The sequence below is a fragment of the Euprymna scolopes genome, chromosome 7 (genome assembly GCF_053919585.1).
Source record: "Euprymna scolopes isolate OS-2025 chromosome 7, ASM5391958v1, whole genome shotgun sequence".
In the NCBI taxonomy this organism is placed as follows: domain Eukaryota; kingdom Metazoa; phylum Mollusca; class Cephalopoda; order Sepiida; family Sepiolidae; genus Euprymna; species Euprymna scolopes.
The window spans coordinates 143,575,887-143,595,774 of record NC_136488.1 but is presented as its reverse complement, the minus strand read 5'-3'; the positions used below and the strand labels follow the sequence as shown (position 1 = coordinate 143,595,774).

Sequence of the window (19,888 nt, the reverse complement as noted above, 5' to 3'; positions counted from 1 at the left end):
ATAATTGTATCAATTGTATTAAGCATTAACACGCATGAGAAATAGAAATGGTTATATAAAAAATATTTAAAAAAATGAACTCATATATGCAACAATTATATTGTTTCACAATCTTCAAAAAGGTATAGAAACTTTGCTGGGATATAAAATTAGTTTTATAAAATTTTAAGACATCAAAAGATATCCGAAAACATGATAGAATCAATAAAAACAAGTGGAAACTTTGCCAATTCTTCAAATTACTGAAGTTTCTATTTAACACATGAAATTCCATCAAATGGAACAAAAAAGTAAATAAATTGTTCCGAGTGAGCTAACTTCATGAATAAATTACAAAATTGTGGATAATGCTAAATTCACAATAGATTAATTAACTATTAGATATTTTCATAGAACTTATTCAATCCTAAAGCATGTTAAAGCCTCTCCCTTTAGACAGGGTGCAAAAAATAAGCTGTCAAGCTACCCCACCCCCTGTTGTAGCACCATAGCATTACGTTCCTGTGTTTGTTTACAATGGCATGTGTCCCTCACAAACTTACTACACTTGTAGCTGTTCAGCATAAATACCTCCCACCCACCTGACTAGCAGCAAAATGACACCCATTCTCTGTAGAGGTTCCTAGATGCTGGAAGATTTTCTACTGTAATAGCTTCTTTCCTCTGACTGCTTGCTTTTGGAATTCCTCTACTGACCATACCAACATGCAAGAATTTAAATGTAATGCTAACAAACATTGCTGTCTGATTCCCCATCCAGGTTGCTCTTCTATAAAATCTAATTCCTATCACAGTAGCACTTTTACACTTCAGCAACAACATATCTTGTTTGGAAAAATATTTTGTAAAAGTGTTTTATAAAATAAAGTTGTAAAAGTTTAAGAATTACCTGTGAAAATAAAGAGCTGAGAAATATGATAATATAAAAAGTTTCATATAAGGAAACTCATTTTCATTTAAACAAGTGAAGCATGCATGAGTGCATAGTGAACAGAGCATTAAAAAAAAAAAAAAAAAAAAAATGACTAAGTTTAGCATTGCCCCCCCCCCTCAAGTTCCCAGGGGACGTCAAATCCTGCTGAAAATGAGGCCTTAACATATGTAAATTGGAGTTCTGCAAACGCAAAAAAATAAGTGTCACATGACAAAACTATTGGTGATACTTCCAAATAATTTTAATATTCTCTTAACAGATAAAAAGTCCATAATTTTGGCATCATGGATACTCCAATAGCTAAAATACTTTTGCTTTATTTCAGAAATTAAAGTGCTCAGAAAATGAGAAAGTGCACCCCCTCCCCGTAATCATTAATTTTTTTTGCTCAATTTAGTTTTCAAAATATAAATATAGTAATAAAAAAAAAAATAAAAAATCAATTTACGTGATTTTTGGAATACAACATTCAGTGATAGGTATGTACCCCATAAAAATTTGTACGCATATTTTTTTTGTTTGTTAAATTCTAAATAAGCACCATATTTCTTAAGAACTCATTTTTTGTTGTTGTTTATCAGATTTAGTAAATTGACCCAAACACTAATCCTGAAGTGTTGATCATGACTGTCAGAATCTAAATTTGGATCAGCTTCAATTATTCAAGTGGAGGTTGAGATCCTCACTTAAAAGTGGAAACAGATAACAAATACCCATGTTGATTAAAAGATGATACAAAAAACAAAGTTACCTTCCAGAAACTTTCAAGATTTATGAATAAAAATAAACCTTTGGAATGTTCATGCACATAAAGTGTCACATGACAAAACTATTGGTGATGCTTCCAAACAATTTTAATATTCTTTTAACAGAAAAGAAAACATTCACAATTTACAAGCAGAAGGAATTTTATGTGGAAGAGAAAAATTAAACTTTTCTAATAGTCATATTTTTGGTATCGATACTTATTTAGTGGATGTTTTAAATATTTCAGAATTAAAAGTTTACAAAATATACTCATCAAATGTGAACAGCTCCAAAACTACTTCAATAAAAATGCATTCTAAAAATTTCATGCAATCTTTTCTAAAAACGGATTTAAATACAACTGAATCAAATTGAAAGTTTTCCCTTTTAAATTATAACAAATGGGTTAGTTGCAAAATTATAGGAATATTCACCCTGACATCGATTATCATCAAATCAAAGTTAAACACCGTGCCTGGCTAGTAGCAGATGGATGATCACTTGGAAATACGAAGCGCTATATATAGGAGGATTGACATTTCCAGCAGCTTCTGCGTAAGATGTGGCTTCCAGCCGTCTTGACCCTGTCCTGCTGCTGGATCGGGCTAGTTAGGACAAGAAAGTGAAGCTAGCTCTTTGCAAACCAGATTCACTTTAGAACAAACTCCCAGCATGTGTCATCCGTCATTGCTAGGATGATCAGATGGTTGTCGTTCTAGACAAACTATTTGCAAGATTAGATTTCAATTCAACCATTATAAAGAACAAGTGCTACAAAGTGGAAAAGGTAATCTTGTGGGTTATTTGAGGCCACAATTTAGTCATTTCTCAATTTTGAATTATTTTTATTTCATCATGACTGCTGAAATCCTCAATTGTTAGCTCTGCTTAAATGTTTATTAGCCATTATAAGGATGATAAAACAAAGCCTCTTTCGAAAATCTTCAAGATTTATGGATAAAAATGAACCTATAAAATGTTTGGGTATTTTGCGTATCAAACAACAAAAATGTTGGTGATGCTTCCTAACCCAACTTTAATATTCTCTACTTAACATAAAAAATACATTCATAAGCAGAATGCATTTCATGTTGGAGAGAAAAATGAAGACTTGTTAAATAAGCTATATTCTAAAAATTTTTTTTTTCATCTGATTTAGTAAATTTGATGTTCTAGAAATCACAAAATGAATTTACATGATAAAATTATAAATTTTAAGTTTAAAAGCTAATTACATCAAGTCATTTTGAATCTATATTTATCTATATATATATAAAAGCGAAAATGTATGTATGTATGTACGCTTTTCCTTGATGTCCACAAAAGGCTTCTTTCAGAGAAGCGCTTGCTCGGTTCACAACTTCTTAAAACTGTTTATATCATCTATAAATTGTAATATCTCAGAGTTATCCACGAAGCTCGTCTGTCTAATTTTACTGACTTTCAAACGTTAATTATTCGACATTTCCCGCATCGGCACGCATTACATTCGGTTTTCGGTATAAAAAAAAGCGAAACTCGACTCTAATCACAGGCCGAAAGCCAGTTGTCTCGAGAGCTAAGTAACGTTTGGTCAATGTCGACTTCGTCATATCAGACTGTAGCTTTCATTTCGCTCCTCCTAATAAACAGGGAGTGGGTTTTTAAAAACAAACAAACCGATTTATTCACCTCATTCAAAACTGTCCTGCACAAAATGCTTACTGCTGAATACCTATCGCCGTCACGTCAATCAAAAATGCACACCTGTTTTTTTTAACACTTTACTATTTTCCAACTGCGCGTCGTGAAGGCTTCGTTTTTTTTTTTTTTCACAGGCACCCGTTTTTTGTTTTTTTTTTCACATTTTCGGGGGTTTTTTCACATACCCCGAAAAACACCTGGGCAACGCCGGGTACTCCTCGCTAGTATTTTCTAAAAAGGGCATTTATTGAAAAAAATTAGTTCTTGTGTTCCTGCCCACGGACATTTTGTTTTTACTTTTAACATTTTTCTAAAACGTTTATTCGGTAAACTTTTTGCATTTAAACAGGATTGAAAGATTTAATATTTTTTTGTTTTGTTCTTTGTATTTACTTGGCTTAAAACAAAGGGATTTTTTTTTTCTTTTTAAATAGGTGATTGATTTAAAGATCAGATTACTGTATGAATATTAATTATGTAAATCAAATATTTTTTATTTTTAAATCGTAACCACTAAATTTTTTTTTTCCTTGCTCAAATGCCCCGATTCAAAATTTGTAGCAGTGGGCAGACAGCAAACTTTCTTTTTTTTTTTTTTCAAACTGATAAATTATTGCACAGTAAAAATTGAATTAAAACAAAAATCACTTAACAAGTGCAGTCAATTTTTTTTTTTTATGACCCAGACAACACCTAATAGCCTTGCTAGTTATTAATAATACTAAGTATTCCAACATTGGAAAGACTATTTTAGGTCATATTGTGGTCATATTAATTGCATCATCTGCTTTTTTTCTCTCTTCAAACATGTCCTTCATTGACACTAAAATTAACCATGTATGTAATCATGTTTAGATGAAGGTAGAGGACTTAATTAAAGAGACAAAAACAGATCAGTCAAGTACCTATATTTATAAATAATACCTATATTTATAAACAATTTTAAAGATGGTAAAAAGGAAAACAGCTGCCGCCCAGAAATTAAGATTTATGGATAAAAATGAACCTATAAAATGTTCGGGTATTTTGCGTATCACACAACAAAAATATTGGTGATGCTTCCTAACCCGATTTTAATATTCTCTACTTAACATAAAATTACATTCATAACCAAAATGCATTTCATGTTGGAGAGAAAAATTAAAACTTGTTAAATATTTCATATTCTAGTAGTTTGTAAATTGATTGTTCTAGATATCAAAATTAATTTACATGATAAACTATAAACTTTAAATTTCATTTGAAAAAGCAAATTACTTCAAGTCATTTTGAATATTCTTTATTTGTAATATTTTCTAAAAATTACTTAAAAATTCTTTACAACACTATCATACTCTTTATTAAGCTCAAGACTAACCTTTGCATGGAGATCATGACCGGTGGGATTGAGAGTCAAGACCCTAAATTAAAAGGGGATCAAGAAATAAGCCACAAGTACCTGTATTTATTATTAAAAATTTTACAGATATAAAAAATTACTTCAGAGAAATTTTCAAAATTTATGAATAAATAAAAATACACCTATATAGTTTTTTTTTAGGTATCACATGATAAAAATATTGATGCTTCCAGATTTGTATCTATACTCCTTTAGCAAATTATATCTTGTAAATACTACAGATTAAGATATATACCTACGTAACTGATGAGGTAAGAAATTTGAAAATACCTAAATATCAATGAGAATTATTTGCAAGATATTTGAAACATTCTTAAATTATACAATCATTAATAATACTAAGTATCCCAACATTGAAAAGACCATTTTAGGTTATATTGTGGTCATATTAATTGCATCTTCAAACATGTTCTTCATTGGCCCTTAAGCTAACCATGATGACAACCACAACTGCTTAGATGAAGGCAGAGGACTTAATTAAAAAGTAAAAACAGATCAACCAAATACACCTATATTTATAAACAATTTTAAAGATGGTAAAAAGGAAAACAGCTGCCGCCCAGAAATTTCAAGATTTATGGATAAAAATGAACATATAAAATGTTCGGGTATTTTGCGTATCACACAACAAAAATGTTGGTGATGCTTCCTAACCCGATTTTAATATTCTCTACTTAACATGAAAGACATTCAACAAGCAAAATGCATTTCATGTTGGAGAGAAAAGTTATGACTAAATTTTTTATATTTTAATAGTCAGACTTTTTTTTTGTATCAATCCTAAATTAGTGAAGCAAATGTTTTAAATATTAAAAGTTTAAAAGACAACTATTATGAATTGCTTTTAGTCAAGAAATTTGAACTTAAAAATAAATTAGTTCAATATTTGAAAATTTTCACCCCCCCCCAAAAAAAAACTTTGGATTTAATTAAATACAACTGGACCAAATTGAGAGCCTTTCCTTTTAAAATGATCTCAACGTGTGGGTTATTTGCGAGATTATATGTCAGTTCAACTATTATGAATAATACTAAATATCTCAAAATTGAAAAGGCATTCTTGTGAGTTATTTGCGGCTACAATTTATGTGGGAGTCATTTGTTTTTCTAGTTATGAATTTATGATTTCCAGGATCAAAATAAAGAACCTAAATTTAGCTTTGCTTCAATTTAAGAGACGATTGTGACGCTAAAGTGGTAAAAAAAAAAAAAAAAAAAAAAAAAAAATTTACAAGTATCTTTGTTTAATTAACAATAAAGAGATGGTAAAATAAAGTTACCCTTCAGAAATTTTCCAAATTTATGAATGAAAATAAATCCATAAAATCTTCAAGTATTTTATGTATCACATGATAAAAATGTCTGATGCTTCCAAATCAGAGTTGAATATTCTCCACTTAACAGAAAAAAATACATCTATAAGCAAATTGTAATTTATGTTGGAGAGAAAAACTAGACTTTTCTTTCTGATAGATATTTTTTTTTTTTTTTTTTTAATCTGATCGAGTAAATTGGATTTTCTGGATATTGCAAAATTAAAATTTTACAGGATACAATTATTATCAATTCATATTATCCAAGAAATTTAAACAGATTCTAAAATAATTACTTCAATAAAAAAAATAAAATCTCAAAATTCAATATTTGTAACATTTGCAAAGCATTAACCTCTTCACTTACTCCAACACTAACCATGGTGTGGTAATCCCAAATGTCAGAACCAGGGTCAAGACATGGAATTTAGTTTAACATGGATTGAAGTAGTAGTATAAACCCTAAATTAAAAAGGGGCAAATAAGTCAAAAGTAAATAAACAATGTTACTTTCCAAAATTTATGAGTAAATAAATCTAATGTTCAAGCATTTTACGCATCACATGACAAAAATATCTGATGCTTCTAAACCAGATTCTAGATTCTTTTTTTTCTTTTTTTTCTTTTTTTTTTTTAAATAAAATAAAACATTTACAAGCAGTATGCATTTTATGTTGGAGAGAAAAATTTAATATTTTCTTAATCTACATCAATTGAGAAAATTGGATGTTCTGGATATTATAGAATTAAGTTTAAGTTATAATTATTCCCAATTGATATTGCACCAATAAATATTTGCAAGTTAAAAACAAATTCAATAAGAATTCAGAAAATTCAGCATTTATAGGATTTCCATGGAATTATGTATGAATTCCTTTTATCAGTATAATGACCTTCATTAACTCAAACACTAACCATGGTGTGATAATCAAAGGCTAGCATTGGGGTAGAGATGCTAATTTCAGTTTTGCTTCAATTATTCAAGTAGTGATCAATTTGAGAATTGGGGCAGACAAACAAGTACAAGCAAGTGTGTTAATATCAAAGACAAAAACAAATTTAACTTTTAAATTTTTAAGATTTATGGGTACTTGTACAGTTTAATAAAGACATAGAAAAACGAAAATATCGAAAAGTTTAAATTGTACGTATCTGTTATGGAATGAAGTTCTCAGAGAAAAAAAAAAAATTTTTTTTTGACTTAATTTCATCAAGTAGTTTAATGTTTTTTTTGTATCTATACTCAGTGAACTAAATGTTCAAAATATTGCAAAATTAAAAGTTTACAAGATAACATATTTGAGCCAAGAAATAAGAGTATGAAATTCCTTCAATTAAAAGTTCATTCTGAAAATTCAATATTTTTAATGTTTACATGCAATAGATTTTCTAAATTGATTATTTAACACAATTGAATGTGTTGGTTATTATTTGCAAAATTATATTTCAATTAAATTATACCATTACTAATAACCATTGTAACACTGAAACCGTATTCTTGGTTATATTGTGGCCACATTTTTCTTGTGGCTCATTTATTTATTTTTTTTTAGTCATGAATTCTTTCTAATACTAATGCGCTTTTCCTTGAAACCTAGAGCAAACGTTTGGATCGAGAAGGAGACAAAGTGATATGAGGTAAGCCATAGTATCTTTAACGATTTCAAAAATGGTTAAAATGATGTCATCTTCCAGAAAATTTCAAAATTTATGAATAAACATGAAATGTTTGAGTATTTTATGCACATAAAAATGTTGCCAATGCTTCCAAACCCAACTTTCATATTCTCTACTTAACATACAAAAAAAAAAACAAATAGAATGGATTTTATGTTGGAGCTAAACGATTCATTAAATATTTTCTACTCTAAGACATTTTTTTCAACTGATTTAATTGGATGTTCTAGATATCGGAGATCTAAAAGTTGATATGATACAAACTGAACAAATTTTAAGTTACAAAGCAAATTCAATAAAAATTCTGAAAATAACATCTGTAAGATTTCTGTAAAACTATAAATTACTTTTAACACTAACATGGTCTTCATTAAGATAAACACCAACCATAGCATAGGATCACAGTGGAGTCCATAAAATAAAAAGGGACAGATAAGTCACAAGAACACATGTTAAGTACTCCAAAGACAAAGAAATAAATTCAACTCGGAACCTTCCGAGATTTATGATTAAATAAAAATAAACCTATAAAATGTTCGGGTATTTTGCGTATCACATGACAAAAATATCGGTGATGCTTCCTAACCCAATTTTAATATTCTCTACTTAACATAAAAGACATTCAACAAGCAAAATGCATTTCATGTTGGAGAGAAAAATTATGATTCGTTAAATGTTTTTTATTCTAATAGACGGGTTCTGTTGTTTTGTATAAGCTTTTGTTCTGGATATTGAAAAATTAAGAGTTTATAAATTAATTGAAGATTAATATTTATAACAGTTACATAAGATTTTTTCTAAACCATCGAAATCCCTCAAATCTACATTACTCTCCCAAGGGTTACCGACATCAGGGGTCTCCACAAACTATGGTCGAGTGGCAAAATCCGGCCTGCGGAGCTCTTATGGAAGATGTAAAAAAAATTTAAAATGGGAAGGTGTGAAAATAGTGGTAACTTCTTTTTGTTCAGAAAATGATTAAAAGAACGAGGTTTGGGAGAACCAGTTTCACTAAAAAATTAATAAGCAAAACGGCCAGGTCATACCTTTTTTTATTTTGGCCCACATAGATATAAAGTTAGCAATATGCCCCCCTTCCCCCACAAGTTCAAAAACTTTGGGAGACCACTGCCCTACACGAAGCTGAAACTCTAGGTATTTATACTAAAAATTGCCCAGTATTAAACAATGTTAAATTCCTCAAAAAAAAATAATAAATAAAAAAATAAACAATAAATAAATAACAAAGAAACAGACCTGGACCTGCTGTGCATGTGAGTGTTATTTCTCAATAGTTAATTTCTTGTAAGTTAAAAAAGAAATAATTACTTGAGTCAAGTATGATAACCATTAGGCCAGCTTGCTACAATTTTTCAAAAGCATTTTCAAACCTACTTATTCTTAACATAAGGAGACACATGAACAATTTGTGAATGCGCAGTCATGAAACAGTTAACAGATAAAAATCCGATGGCCCAAGTATCAATTCTGACAACTTAGCAGCCCTTTTTTTTTTTTTAGATGAAAACCGAAAAAAAAGTTTTCCCAAATGTCTGAATACCCTATACAACAAATTTCAAGTGTGTAGATCAAAAATTTGTCTAGTATAGAGGTTGTTAATTGTATTCTCATATATATCTTGTATAATGGCATGTTTATGCCGTAGATGAAATCATGGTTAGTGTTCTCCATTGGCTTTGGTCCATTGTTGGTCAGATTCCTCTAAAGATATCACATGATTTTGAACTTGGAAGAATACATGGGGTGGATACAGCGTAGTGGCATCTGACTCTTATTTGCACCTATCCGTTGTCCTTAAATCATCTGCATAGCTGCAGTCGAATAACCTAACTCTTAATACCATAGAAACGTTGACCTGCTAGAGATTCACCCTCCTCCATGGCCAGCCAACATCCTGCTGCCAGTCATCAGAGTTACCTTCTCCTAGACTAGACTAAGACTAGAGGGAGGGCATCTCTCCCAGTGAATTAGTGCACCTCCAGATACCAACCTGGAAATTTCTTATGACTGCACGGTATATACAGCATGTAGCCTTCCCAACTGGACACCCATATGGTGCCAGACAGGCTCATTGTTGCTTACCTTAAGGTGATCTGGAGGGAACCGGGGTGTCAACATGATTGTGCCATATATATATATATATATATATATATATATGTTAATGAATTATCTTTTACAATATATATATATATATATATATATATTGTAAAAGATAATTCATTAACATTATGTTTTAAATTTTAAAATCTGAAACCAAATGTCTTTTCTTTAAAACAAACAAGTGTTTATTATTTGCAAGATTGAAAAGGCATTCCTGTACAGGTACTTATGGGTTACTTGTAGATAATTTTTATTTTTTTTTATGAATTCCACTTAACATCATTAAGCCTAACCCTAGCATGGTTATCACCACTGTCAGGTTATAGTATTGACTTAATTATTCAAGTGGCAAGAGACAAGCTGCAATATCTTTGCTTAACAATTTCAAAAGATTGTCAAAAAAATTAAAAAATCGTTGACAGAAAAGTTTAAAAACTTACAAATAAAAGTAGACCTATGAAATGTTCGGGTATTTTGCGTATCATATGACAAAAATATCGGTGATGCTTCCTAACCCAATTTTAATATTCTCTACTTTACATAAAAAAAGTACATTCACAAATAGAATGCATTTCATGTTGGAGAGAAAAATCAAAACTTGTTAAATATTTTATTTTAATTTAAACTATGCAGACATTAGAAACTAAATCTAAGTTATTTGTTACCAAAATGAGCTTACAAAAAGACTCGTTTTAATTTCATATTTAACTAATCCATAAAACAATTTTAGGTACTAGTGCACTTATTGATCCGTGCTGAAATAACATTATTTAAAAAGCCATTCTTAACATGGGGAGGAGAGGATGTTTTGTAGCTATTCTATACTTTAACCTTACAATTGAATAAAAAAACAAAACTTGGAAAGACGATTTAATAGCGCACATCAGTAAGTGCACTAGCACAATTTTCATAATTTATATTCACATTAATTTAACTGCCTTTAAATAGTAAATTGGCTCCAACAAAAAGAAAGTGTAGCATCTGTTCTGATACTATACATCCGTTTTTTCATAAATGAATAAGAAACCATTCTAGATTGAAGTAACTTTTATCCAAATCCAAAGCACCCCTATTTGGGGAGCTGGGGTTTTCCCCTCACATTGAAAAGCTACTTTGTGGCAAGTAAATAAATATGAATCAATTGCAATCGAAGATTTCACCTAATTCTAGAAAATTTGTGCAAAGATTTTATTTTTTAGGAGACACTAATTTAGAATTATTTAAAAAAGATTTTTATCATATATAAACCTGAAAAGTTAATTACCTCGATAATATTTTAGTGCTGATTAAAAAAAAAAAATACCAACTTAAAGTGTTAACTTTTTACATTTTATCAACAACATTAAACTTTTATCAATTTTAAATATCAAGGTTCAGTAATATATTTTTTTTGGGGGGGGGGGGAGAAAAAAAAATCAATGTTGGCATGCTGTGATCAAATTAACTTTTTACAGAAAAAAGAAAAAGTTATGAAATTGGTTGAGATAAACTCGTCTTTAAATAAGCTCATCTTTAATCGGATCTGCTTTCAAAACTTAGTTGGAATCCATATGGTGGCCGACACACACACACACACAGGAAATCCAGGTGACTTTCCAGAATAGCTAACAAAGCAAAAAAAAAAAAAAAAAAAAAAAAAAAGGGGGGAGGGGATAAATACACACAAAAAAAAAAATAAAAATAAAAAGTTACCAAAGGCAAGCTAAATTACTTTTCTACCTACCTGGATAAGTTTGGTGTTATATTTTGGTGCTTCTTCGTTATTAGAGCTTAATTTGAAAAGTTGAATTTCAAGTAAAATCAATGGAATCTACTTAATTGTCACATTACAGTAATGAACATATCCAAAAATTACGTAAAACGATAAGGTAGAAAATTAATGAAAACAGTTTTCGAAGACAGTTAGCGAAAATTGAGAGTTGCTAAATTGGCCTAAGATTTCAGAAAATAATTACTTTTCTTATTACGAGTCGAACTCTTCAGTATCTTTTTTTTTCTTTTTTTAAAACAAAACTCTAACTTTGCTAGAATTGCCTTTGAAAACTTATTTTACCTTATTGTTTAACGTCATTTTTTTAAAAATTATTTTCATTATTGTGACATGACAAGTAAATAGATACCATTGGTTTTATTTGAAATTCAATATTTCGATTTTCAGTCTAATAACAAAGAAACACTTATTTTAAATTGTGTTTAATTAAAAATAAAGATAGTGTGAACTTGAGTTAAGATCAAAAACAAAAATGGTGGTCAAATTCGAGCCTTGATAACCGCCCCAATCTGCAAAGAATGCATAGTCCTTATCTACTTCCCTCTCCACGAGGGCAGAGTTATATACAAGATAGGATTTTAATGTCGAGAAAAATCAAATCCCCTCTACAAAAAAGGGGGCACGATTTCTATTTGAGAAAAAAGATGAAGCGTAGTACTAGAACACATACTTCACTTTGCTCCTAGCCAAAAGCATGCGTAGTCATTTAGCAATTATATATAAAAAATCATATAGGGAAAATTCCTCAGTCTTGTGTTGAATATGATTCCGTTAAATTCTCAGTAACCATCCTCCCAAAATTACATGTTTCAAGAGAAGGGGGGGGGGGATCTACGAGTGCGATCGCGGCACATTTGAATGCGTTTAAAAATGGACTCCTTTTGGGAGAAACGGTACCTTTCCCCCTCTTAAATTGACCTCATGTCTAACATAGCAGCGAGACATCCTAACACACACATTTTCACTTATGTTGCTTGTGGATAATGTTAACAGGCGTAAAGTCCATTGAACGCGACTTCCGCAAAGTTTAAACTAATTGTTTCTTAAGTCTTCAGATCGATAAAGAAATTAAAAATTAAATAATTTATGTGAGGATTTCGAATTTATATAAGTTTTTATAAAATTTGTGCATTTTAATTAGAAAAAAAAAGTATTTTTGCAGTTTACGGAGAGTTTTTTTTTTTTTTTTTAATTAAAAAAAAAAAAAAATTTTTTTTTTTAAAGATTTTCAAGTTAAATTGAATTTTTACAGTATTTTGTTTATCATTAAATTGTTAGTTGAAAGAACAGAGTAGTTAACGAAGTCCTCTTGTCAGCACTATCCGTAAACTGCAAAAGAATCGAATACACAGAATTGCAGCGGAAGTCGTGTTCAATTAACTTTACGCCGTTAATTATAATTTATATTATTCGAGTATTATTCTCATCTATATGGACAACGTTTCAACCTAAGTAACCTCCGATCTTCTTCAGGTGCATCTTTCTGAACTTGGGAATCGAATCTGTAATCTCCCGTTCAAAAAGATTGCTCTGGAGGAAGGTCAGAGGTTAAATTATCTTGTTAAACCAAAAGATGGTCTTGAAATGATCGTCTGATAGTTTTTGTAAATAGAATTCTCAGTTTATTTTTTTTATTTTTTTTTTTTTAGTGTGTAAATTTTCAGTTCAAAGAGGGTAGCTTTGTCGATGTGCTAAAATGGCAGAATAGCTACTAATTTTATATCAACACATAATCCAACATGAAAAAAAATCAATACGGTTCAAAACATAGGTAAGCTCAGTTTTCTAAAATAGGCCAAAATGAAGAATTTTCAGTTTTTGTTTTATTTTACTTCATTCGAAGTTCTCCGAAATCAAGACCCCCCCCCCTTCCTGGGACTAATACTTGATCTCTATACGAGATGCATAGATATTCTGGTAAAATTCTCCTTCACCTCTCCGATACATTTTTTTTTTTTTTGTGGTCTTCTGGTTTTATTGGATTCCAGGACAAGAATTCCTCTAGTCTAGTTGTTACTTGAAGTAACATCACTTGGAGAAGGTGCTTCAATGAAGCACCTTCTCCAAGTGATGTTACTTCAAGTAACAACTAGACTAGAGGAATTCTTGTCCTGGAATCCAATAAAACCAGAAGACCACAAAAAAAAAAAAAATGTATCGGAGAGGTGAAGGAGAATTTTACCAGAATATCTATGCATCTCGTATAGAGATCAAGTATTAGTCCCAGGAAGGGGGGGGGGGGGTCATTCATCGTGGGTTAACCATCCGCGAATACAATGTTATTTTGAATATTTAGTCAGGGTTTACTTGTAGGGATTCCCTACTTCTCTTCCACTGCAAGAACTTAGACACCAAGGTCGGAAAAGTGGGATCGAGAAATCAGCACTAAATCAGCACCCCCCCCCCCGAAGAGCACCGACTTGCAAAAAGTGCCTGGGAAGCCCCATCGGCATTCCCCCGTGAGATCGCCTACGCCTCACACGTTTAACAATAAACTAACCTCTTCACAAGAGAAGGCAAAGCCTTGGATAGTGAACCTCCTAGAATTGCACAGAACTAAAACGACCACAGAAGAAAGTAGGTCATTACAGAAATGGTCTAATCTGTCGATTTTTTGCCCCCCCCCCCAGGAAAAAGTACCCTCATACCAGGTTAACCCTGTAAAGAGACCTTAGGCACACGAGGCTAGGCATTCAAGTAGCTTGTGTGTACCGAAATGCGTCTTCATCCAACCACATTACAAAAAGCAAGGGAATCAGGTGAAATATATATATATATATATATATATATATATATATATATAAGAACGAAGAGAAAGGTGCGATATAAAAGAGTAACAAAGGAAAAGAAGAGTAAAAAACAATAGAGAGAGAAGGAAAGAAACTAACTGTAGCGTTGACAGCGTACCGGGACCATATCATGCTCTAAAAAATAAACAAAAAGGAGAAAAGAAAGACGAGATAAAATAAAGATCTATGGTCAAAGTAAAAAAAATATCAGTGGTTAAATTATTGTAAACTTATATTTATTCATACTTGCTAAAAGGAGAAGAGAATCGTGTACTATAGTATGTCGTAGTGGTTAGTAGTAGTATCAGCAGCAGCGGCGTGGTGACCGAGACGTTAACGTCATGACGATGATGATGATGGCGGTGACGACGACGCACCTATCTGCGGCACCATCATTATAAGCTAGAGTAGTAGAAATAGTAGTGGCCGCATTTTTATAATGTACCGTTTGATAAAGATAGATAACCACGCACAAACTAGTTTAGAGAGTATTGGGGCTTAAAAATAGTAGATAGTTATTTCTCTAAATGATCTAAAAAAAAAAAAAAAAAAAAAAAAAAGTAAAAGTTTTGAGGGTGTCTTTACTAGCTACGGTGTCATGGCGGGTTGTAAGAGTTTAGAAAGAAAAGAAAAATAGAGGCGAATCGAGAGGGGGATGAGTAAAGAGGAAGAGAAAGGACTATAAAGAGGGAGGAGTATAAAGAGGGGGATGAGTTTAAAAAAAGAGGGAGAGATAGACGAAATAGTCATAATCTCGATGTAAGTGTTTCTCGTTGGCAGGGAAACTGCTTCCTGCTACAACGAAAGAAAAAAAAAAAAAAAGAACCCCAATATATAAATGCATTCAACCAAAATGATTATACTAGGTCATAACGCTGATTTATTATTTTTTAAAGTAAATTTCACAATATTAAATTAAGTAGATTACGATTGAAAAAGGATAAGAAATTGTCGAAAGACTTGTTAATGCCCGTCACTTAGTCCCGTGCTGCTATGGCGGGCGTCAGTGATGATGGCTGCTTCACGACTTCCTTCTTACCTTACAATCAAAACTTGTACGATGGCGGCCAGAGAGTAAATTAGAAAACGCATATTTCACACTCTAACTGCAATTACAACATACAGTGATCATATGAGAATTAGAACAAAACCGTTTCTGTAGAATCGGCAAGAGTTATTTGCAGGCACTCGTGTTTTGAATGCCGAACACCTCCGACGATCGCCATATGTCATGGCGGCCAGAACTCAAAAACCCATTCGTCCAATAATTTGCACTGTCTAACCGAATTACACGTTTCATGTGGAACAATTAGAAATTTACCACGTGAAGCTAAAATTAAATGGGTTGGATTGATATATTCAATACACTGTTGTGTTATTGGATTATGGTCTTTTTAAGCTTTGCAATTCTATTTAAGACTTGTCTACCAACTAACTAGAGATGGCTAAAGAAATAGCCACCTTAGGTGTTATAATATATCCTTTTTTAAACAGCAAATGGCATCAAGATAAACGAGGCAATCTCATCGCAATAAACGATCCTATTCATGTGAACAGTCTAATTAGACTGTTATTAAGTTAGATATGTAATGTTATTTACTTTTTAAGAAAAAAAAAAGAGAGAGACGTACTTTGGTACTTGCTTCATAAAGAGTACCTCCTCACCTCACTGTTATAAAAGAAACCATGAGGTAAAACAAAAAAAAAAAGTTTTAAAATAAAAGTGATTTTCTAAATATCAATTTTTCCAAGTTTACAAATTTAATAATTGTGTAAACTTAAAGTGATTACAAATATTAATATTAATAGGATAATCTTAGCCAGATGAAAAATATTTTGCTAACTTTCCCCTGAGCAGTTCTTCGGAAACTCCATAGAATAAGGAAATATATAAGTTTATAACATGCATTCATTGTCGAATAATTTATGGTAAATTCTAATTTTCATAGTTTAAAATGATTTTTTTTTAGATATAAAATTTAGTGCTTATTGTACTGATTTTTTTCTTTTTTTAATGGAAACAATGTGTTAACTAATCAGGTTTAATATCCGGGTTAAAAGAAAGCCTACATTTTTAGTTTAGATTCACACATACCCTGAACTTTTATCTATTATAATGTAGCACACCAGTACACACACCACACCTGAGTTTTTTGTTTTTTAACTATCAAGAGAGAAGGGGGGGTAACAATTCTATATAAATTGATCAATGTTATAAGTTTTTTTTTTTTTACCTGCCATTTTGCATTTTTCGTCATCTAAGGCGAATGGAAGGGAAAAGTGTAGAAATTAAAAGCAATCAGTGGCCAAGGCAAGCAACATGGTCAGAAAGTGGGGGATCGGTTTATTACGTAGGAATCATTTGATTTTATAAACTTTTTAATATATTATATGGCCATTTCACGAGAAAGTTTAAAAAGATGGATATTCAACTTGATCACCAATAAAGCTAAAAAAATAAGACTAGCTTTGATTGAGATGTTTAACAGCTGTAAGTTTTACAGACCTGATTAAAAAAAAAAAGATTTTTTTTTTTTTAAATAGAAAACAATGAAGACGGAAAGGGGACTTTAGCCTAACAAGTAGTAGACAGTGATTGGTATGGTACGCGACTATATTAAAATGTGCAAACGCATATAGGCTTTTTTAAAATTGCTTTAGGAGTGCCTTTTTAATTCTAAACCAGAATCGTCCATTACAGTCATTCAAAAAAAAAAATAAAACTGAACGGTTTTTTTTTTTCAATTTTATATTGGCATAGACCTAGACGTTCAATTCAAATATGGTTTGTATTAAATTTAGATTCTGTGTAAATAAATAAAAAACGTTTCAGAAAAGTATGACACGGATAAACACTTTATAACATACGTTGATAGGATAAAATTAAAACTGTATACGTGGACGAAGTGAAAAAAAAAAATCCAGAACTAATGTAAACAGTACTGATAAAAAAAAAAATAAAAGCATATTATACATGTAATAACACAAATACAATTTTAACCTGTTCAATAAATAGGTTTGCATAAAATACGAAATAAATTTTTGTGACGCTTTCTTCCGATGTGGTAAATCCCGTTTGGGGTAGTAAAAACGTGTTTTTTTTTGTTTTTTTAGCGATGTCTTCTTTTTGGTGACAACATTGTGACTTGGGTAGTATGCGATTTAATAAAAGATTTTTTTTTCTGTGCGTAAGAGAATAATATACACTACCTGATCCACACTGGCAGACATCACAGAAGAGTTTAGGCCAGAATAGTACGTAGAATTATTATAGTCTCTGGTAGCAATAATGACGAATTTCGCCAAGTCTCTGTAGAGGGAAAAGTCTGTAATGGGGCGCTATGGTGGCTGGAGCTCTCGTGGAGTTCCACTATTTCTTTTTTGATAGAAACCAAATAGAAAAAAAAAAAGATGGGGGGTTTAAGTAAACCCCTTCAGGTCTGTATAGCACAGGCTGGCCTGTGAAGTTAAGTAAGGAAATACCTTCGCAGTGGTCGTCGAGAAATGGATGGATACGAGAGGAGAAGAACAACACGAGATTGTTTTGAGGCAGCGATCTTGATCAGATCGCGATGGGTAAGAGGAAGTCCAAGATTTGGGGACTTTCGGGGGAGGATCACGCTCCACCTTGCTTGATGGGGGTCGGCTATTAAGGTTGTTTGTCTTTATAAAACCGCAAGGGCGGAACGATGTGTCTAGGCGTCGGCTGGTAAGAGTAGCTGCGTGGCCAAGCGAATGGCCGACAAGAGTAAAAGTCTTCACAACCGGGGGACTCCTCCGGTTGTGTGGGTTAGTGGCGGTAAACGTCCTTTTCACACTTTTTGTCGGTAGTGGTGCAATGATGGCGGTAGGCGAACACCGTGTTAAAGAGAAGAAAAGACGAGTTAGACACTACGAATATTGAAGATCGTGGCCTGGCCTTTTTTTTAAGGGTGCTTCTCGTGTCTTATTTTTTTTTTAACAATACAAACAAAAAAAGTATTAAAGTTGTCCACAGGGTGGATTGGTACTTATGTATTGTCCTCCCCCAATCTGTTGATCCAGTCGTGGTAGCGGCAACACCAAAAAATTTAGTCTAGATATTATGGGAACAGCTTTAAACGACAGCACTTCGAAGAAGACTGCTGTATATGTGTGTGTATGTATGTGTATGCGTGCGTGTGCAGCAACAATGGCGGCGTAGTCTCGTTCTCGCGAATATTCGCACCACGTGATAACGTGACGTCATTCTCGTTCTTGTTCTCGTTCTCTCACTCCTCCCCTTTTCCCTTCTTTCTCTCTCTTTCTCTTACTAAGTCTTTCTCTCTTTTTGAGATATTTTCACCACCCTGTCTTAATTCGACTTTCTCTTTCCCCTTTCTTATACTATAGTTCTCTCTTTCATTCTTACTAGACCCTCTCTCTCTCTCTCACGCACACACTCTCTTACTTCGACTCTCCCTCTCTCTCTAACCTTTCTTTCTACTACGATTTTTTTTTTACTACACTTACTCACTCCCCGACATTTGTTCTACCGTTCACGTTTTAGCCGGTAACTTACAATTCTACGTAAATCTCGGATTATCTTTTTGTTTGTTTAAAATCAATTCTGATTTTTCTACAATCCTAGATCAACATGAAACCACTTTACTTGCTATGAATATTTTAACAGATTTCCTAAAATATTATTATTTTTTTGACTAGCTGATATTTTACGATAAACTATTTCTTTTTTTTATCATGCGCCGATGATAAGGTGCCCTTGTTTCTGCCTTTGTTAGTTTGTTTTCCTGAACGACGTCCACAATTCACAAACAAAAATAGCTAAAGTAAACTAGAAATAATTTACAAGAAACCTTCACAATTTATGTTTTGAATTAAACTTTCAATTATCTTTCTTTCCTAATGTTTTTACTAGATTTTTTTTTTATCACGCTGTTTCTTCAAAAACAACCTTGACATTCGTCATTGCATGGAAGCCAGAAGACACGAATTGACAGAATTTATTTCATTCGTATTCTTCCCAGAAATCATGTTGTGAATTGTATTTTTTTCTTCTTTTTGGTCTAGAAAAACAAATAAAAGTTATTTAATTTTCTGGCTGATTAAAAAGATCAAGTCACCAAATGTCATGTGAAATTTGCTGAATAAATACCATTAAAATTTAACGGTTATTAAAGCTTAAAAAAAATAGGGCAAGATTTTCTTATATATATATATATATATATATATATATATATATATATTCAACTTATATTGGACATAACGTATTTTAAAATTTAAAAAAAAAATGTAAAATTGGGCAAAAAAAAAATGAGATCCTACTTATTTGATTATGTATGAGCGGGCGTCCTTAAAAAAAAAAAAAGAATTTATAGTGGGGGATCAGTTTCTAATATAAAATAATCCACTGCAAGGAGACATTGTCGAACCAAATAACATTTTAAAGCAGAATTTATTTATTTCAAAGGGATT

The 19,888-nt window shown here is 31.6% G+C and overlaps 1 protein-coding gene across 2 annotated transcripts in view; it reads right to left on the bottom strand.

The window, feature by feature from the left end:
* LOC145280017 (YTH domain-containing family protein 2-like) overlaps positions 1–18,703 on the bottom strand; it is a 66,814-nt gene extending 48,111 nt beyond the window's left edge. Inside the window, exons 1-2 of one of the 2 annotated variants that reach the window (XM_080131658.1) lie at positions 17,645–18,633; positions 14,534–14,569 (exon numbers count right to left, since the gene is read on the bottom strand). In XM_080131658.1, the coding sequence (XP_079987784.1) occupies positions 14,534–14,569; positions 17,645–17,665 (57 nt within the window). In that variant the 5' untranslated portion in view covers positions 17,666–18,633. Of the gene's footprint in view, positions 1–14,533; positions 14,570–17,644 lie in introns of both variants that reach the window. The other variant, XM_080131659.1, reaches the window with a different exon arrangement.
* Positions 18,704–19,888: the final 1,185 nt, after the last annotated feature.